Source organism: Halyomorpha halys, unplaced genomic scaffold, assembly GCF_000696795.3.
Source record: "Halyomorpha halys isolate HHAL.00 unplaced genomic scaffold, Hhal_1.1 Scaffold338.1, whole genome shotgun sequence".
Classification (NCBI taxonomy): domain Eukaryota; kingdom Metazoa; phylum Arthropoda; class Insecta; order Hemiptera; family Pentatomidae; genus Halyomorpha; species Halyomorpha halys.
Genome location: NW_027110850.1, coordinates 286,767 through 291,768, shown reverse-complemented (window position 1 = coordinate 291,768; position 5,002 = coordinate 286,767). Strand labels below are relative to the sequence as shown.

Genomic DNA, 5,002 nt, shown 5'->3' with positions numbered 1-5,002 from the left:
ATACATATATATATATATATATATACATATATATGGATCTTATTCAAAATCCATAATTTTTGTAGTGGTAAAAATTTAACTGGTGGTCATTCATTTCTGTTTAATGATAAGAAACAATGTATGAATCCTTATTATGTATAATCCTGCATGTATCAATGCAATATGAAATATTATTTGTTTCTTTAATTTAGTTATATGGTATTGAAAATAAAATAGTGAATTCTTACTGAATATCTATAACTATGAATTAGCAAAAGTATTAAACTTCTAATTTAATTATATTGTTCTACCATCTGATCTCCTAGGAAACCAAGTATAAATCCAATGTTAATATACATTTTGTATTTGTATTTTAGGAAGGACTCAGTGATTTGGCGAATCAACTTAAAAATGCAGTAGCTAATAACAGTCCTGGAGACATTATTGCAATCACTGCTGAAGGTGGAGATATAAATGGGTCAACACATTCAGGGGACAACCTGGTCCATTTGGCTGCTAAGGCTGACAAATTTGCCTCCATTGCTGCTCTTAGTTTCCTGAAGGCTGACCTGGAAGCAGTGAACACCAGCAATGCCTCTCCGCTCCTGGAAGCTGTGAAGTGTAATCATGCCGCTTCTGTCAAGGCTCTTTTAATGGTCGGTGTTAAAGTTGACAGGCGTTTTTATAGGGGAGATACCTACCTTCACGTTGCAGCTGCTAAGGGCAGTAATGCAGCACTGGAGGTCCTGTTGGATAGAGGATTGGAAGTAAATAAAAAGAACTATTTTAATGAAACTCCTTTAGTTCAAGCTGTAAGAGCAGGTAATGTCAGGGGTGTTGAGATGCTGCTGGCGAGAGGAGCTGATAGTACTATTGTACCTGAAGGAGAAGAAACTCTAACTGAGATGGTCTTAGAATCTCAAAATCCAGATATGTTGAAAGCATTTATAAAAAATGGAGTGGATGTGAAGTCCAAAGATGGTGATACAGTTCTACATTTAATAGCTCGCTCAGGAAATGTTGAAATGCTTAAAGTAATAAAAAATATAAAACTGCTTGGAAATATTAAAAATCAAAATGGTCTGACAGCATTACATTTCGCATCAGATCCCTCTATTGTAAGAATGCTCATTGGAATGGGTGCTGATGTAAATGCAAAAACTGGAAAGGGTGAAACAGCGTTGCATTTTGCATCAGCCAAAGGATCTCTTGAGCTGGTGAGAACTTTAATTCAATTAGGTGCTGTTGTTGACTTACAAGATGATAGAGGTACTTCTGCACTGATGCTTGCATGTGCAAATTCAAAGGAAAATATCGCAACATTCTTATTGTTTAACGGGGCGAATCCCAAGTTGCAAGACAATGGAGGTCGCATCTCACTTCACTACGCCGCTGAAGGAGGCTGTGTTGAAATGGTAACTGCTTTGCTTGATGCAGGAGTCAAAGTTGATTATCAGGATAAGAAAGGTGACACTCCAGCTTTTATTGTAGCTGCAAACAATCCTACTGTCCTGAAACTGCTTGTGGAGAGTGGGGCAGACCTGGCTCTAAGAGACCACAATGGCGATGGGATAATACACCACGTGGCCAGGAATGGACACACCGAAGTCATGACAACATTGTTTGGTCTAAGGGTGGAGGTGGATATGAGAGGCGAGCACGAGAGCACAGCCTTACATCTAGCTGCACGGGGAGGGCATACATCAGTGGTGGCAGCTCTGCTGGACAGCGGAGCAGAGGTAGGAGCCAAGGATGAAGAAGGTTACACCCCTCTGATGCTGGCATCTAATCAGGGCCACTTAAGCCTGGTGCAGCTGCTCATCGAACGCGGTGCTGCGCTCAATGACAGGGATAAAAATGGGCAAACTGCAGTACATTGGGCTCGTACTAATGGACAAAAAGCAAGAGCTGTTTTTGATTACCTCAAGTCAATAGGCGGGATTCAGTAATCTCAAAACATTGTCACAAGTATGGCTGTATAGTTACATTAAGTTATTGTAAATTATTATTAAATTGTAATTGTGTTTGTTAGTTATACCAAAGATGTTTTAGAACTTAAGTATAAATTGTTATTAAATCAAACTTATTTTTTATATCTGTGGTCTGTAAAAGTTAAATGTTTTACTTAATATTCAGAAATAAATTTTTGTTCGAATCTGACTGGCAGATAATTATTATCTGTTACCTGTAGCCGTTTAGGTGAGCCCTATGGGTTAGGGAACCCTCTGAGAATCCAGCCTCATGAAGTGGGTACCCTTAATTAATTTTTATTTTATATAATATGTTTATTATAACCATTTATTGCTATAGTCATTATTGATAGTTTAATTAATTATTAGATTTTTATAGAAATTAAATAATTTTTCAAAGGGTATTTTAAATTTTATCTTATTTTTAATCTCCAAATAATATTCAACTCTTCCAAATTCAAAAGTTTTTCTTTTTCTTTGCTCCTAATTTAATTTATTAAACAGATACAATATACATATATCTACTTTTATGCATATATATTTAGTGCCCTTCCTTTGCCACTTTGGCATTATAAGAGGCTGGGCTGGGGTTACAATATATACAGAATGGGGAAGGCTGCTCCACTGAGGGATAAAAGGGAAGAGAGGTTAAGATGACCTCCTGGGTCTTGGTGGAGGAGTGACTTCTCTGAACAGCGGGTTTGCACATGCCTTCAGCCCATCAAAAAACTTGATCACACTGCTTTTCAATTTCAGGTGCTTTTTAAATATTGCTTCATTAAAGTATCTTAAATTCTCCTCTTCCTGTTTTAAGCAAATATTTCAAAAGTGATATAGGACCATTGCTCCTCCCTGGGGGTCTTAGTTAGGCGGGTCCGGCCGGGAAGGATGGCCTTTTTTTGTGTTATGTTCTCTCGTGAGATTGTAAATAAGTTATTATTTAATCGAACTTTTCTTTTTAGTATTAGTCGGATTTTAAATGTTAAAAGTTTTACTTATTATCAAGAAATATATTTTTATATGTAATATATTCCTTAATATAACCATTTATTATATTTTCAGTTCCTAGATAATGCATCAGTCCTTATTGATAGTTATTTTATTATTAGATTTTGATAGAAATTAAATAATGTTTCAAAGGGTATTTTAGATAGTATCTTATTTCTAATTTCCAAATAATAATCAACCCTTACAAAATCAAAAGTGTTTATTATAAGTTGTTATTTATTCGAACTTGTTCTTTTAGTATTAATGGTTTTTAAATGTTAAAATTTTTACTTATTATCCAGAAATATATTTTTATATGTAATATATTCCTTAATATAACAATTTATTCTATTTTTAGTTCCTATATCATGCATCAGTCCTTATTGATAATTTATTTAATTATTAGATTTTGATAGAAATTAAATAATGTTTCAAAGGGTATTTTAGATAGTATCTTATTTCTAATTTCCAAATAATAATCAACCCTTACAAAATCAAAAGTGTTTATTATAAGTTGTTATTTATTCGAACTTGTTCTTTTAGTATTAATGGTTTTTAAATGTTAAAAGTTTTACTTATTATCATGAAATATATTTTTATATGTAATATATTTATTATTTTAACCTTTTATTCTCTTTTTAGTACTTAAATTATTCCTTATTGATAATTTATTTAATCATTAGATTTTGATAGAAATTAAATAACTTTTAAAGGGTGTTTTAGATTGAATCTTATTGTTTGATTTTTTTTCTTTTTACACTAGTGTCTTCATACTTTAAATCTTTTATTTTTTATTGATTAATGACCTATTCTTTACCTCTACATTTCAAACCATGATTCCTTCCATATTCTTTTTTATCTTTAGTTAGGTCTTTTATTATTTATTTTTCATAATTTATTCTTTTTACATCTATATCTTTGAACTTTTTTTTTAATTGGTTGCTTTTTTACATATTTGTTTTTACTATTTCTTTCAAATTTTTTTTTCATATTTCATCCTTTTAAAATCATTGATTTTCACTGATGTTTTGTCCTTTTTATAATGATGCAGACACCTGTAGCAACAAGTAAGTGAAAATCTATGATTTTAAAAGTATGAACGATGACAAAAATTAAATAGAAATTGTGCAAAAAGTAACTATTATACAAATAGTTTAAGTATATAGATGAAAAAAAAACAATACAAGATGTAACTAAAAAGATGAAAGAGAAAACTCCTGAAGATGAACGGATTGTTTGAAATGTCCAGTTAAAGATTATATTTGTTCCATTTCAAAAGGTTAATATATTATAAATTTAATGAGTTATTTGCAAATTATGATTTCTGATAAATTAAGTATTTCTACAGCTTTAATCCTTCCCAGGTTAGTATTTACATAATACATATAGATCTCAAGTACAGATGTTTATTAATTCTGGTCCAAAGTTTAAGTATGAATGAAAATAAGAAAAAACAGTGCATAGTAAATGCTGGAATAGATTGCATACTTGCTATTTGATTTTTTTTTATTTGTAATATTTTGAGTAGTGCAACATCACTGGCATGAGGCACCCAAAAACACCTTAGGAACGATTTGTTTCATGTAATGTCTGTAAGTATTATAAATTAACTTTAGTTTATTAAATAGCATGATGATAAAAAATTCATTAACCCCTATCAGTCGCTAGCTTTTTATATGTGATCCTCCCTAGTAAATATACAAACATAATTCAGTATTGTAAGAAAGAACAACATTTTTGTTAGAAATTATTTATTTTACAAATTTATGAGATTCAAATAATTATTTAATTAGAAAAGGTAGTGAAACATACCTTGAGATGTCAATTGCTCTGTTACAGAAACTTAACTAGTAAGCAGTCCTGCCGATTCTTCCAATGAAAATTACCCTCGGCGCCTTGAAAAACGGTATAACTATTTAATAGTTACAGTAATGTCGCATTGAGTTAGTAGTAATCGTTAATAGTACAAATAAAGTCATTGAAGTAAATGCTACTTTAACAATCATATGTAAAACTGGAGTATTAAAATAAATTCCACCAAATCACATTTACCCTTTGTATCCCCC

General features: G+C 31.5%; 1 protein-coding gene across 1 annotated transcript in view; it reads left to right on the top strand.

The window, feature by feature from the left end:
* The window catches only part of LOC106681430 (putative ankyrin repeat protein RF_0381), a 7,450-nt gene extending 4,430 nt beyond the window's left edge, over window positions 1-3,020 (top strand). The window contains exon 3 of the mRNA XM_014421749.2: window positions 357-3,020. Coding sequence (XP_014277235.1) covers window positions 357-1,928 — 1,572 coding nt within the window. The 3' untranslated portion in view covers window positions 1,929-3,020. The remainder of the gene's footprint in view (window positions 1-356) is intronic.
* Window positions 3,021-5,002: the final 1,982 nt, after the last annotated feature.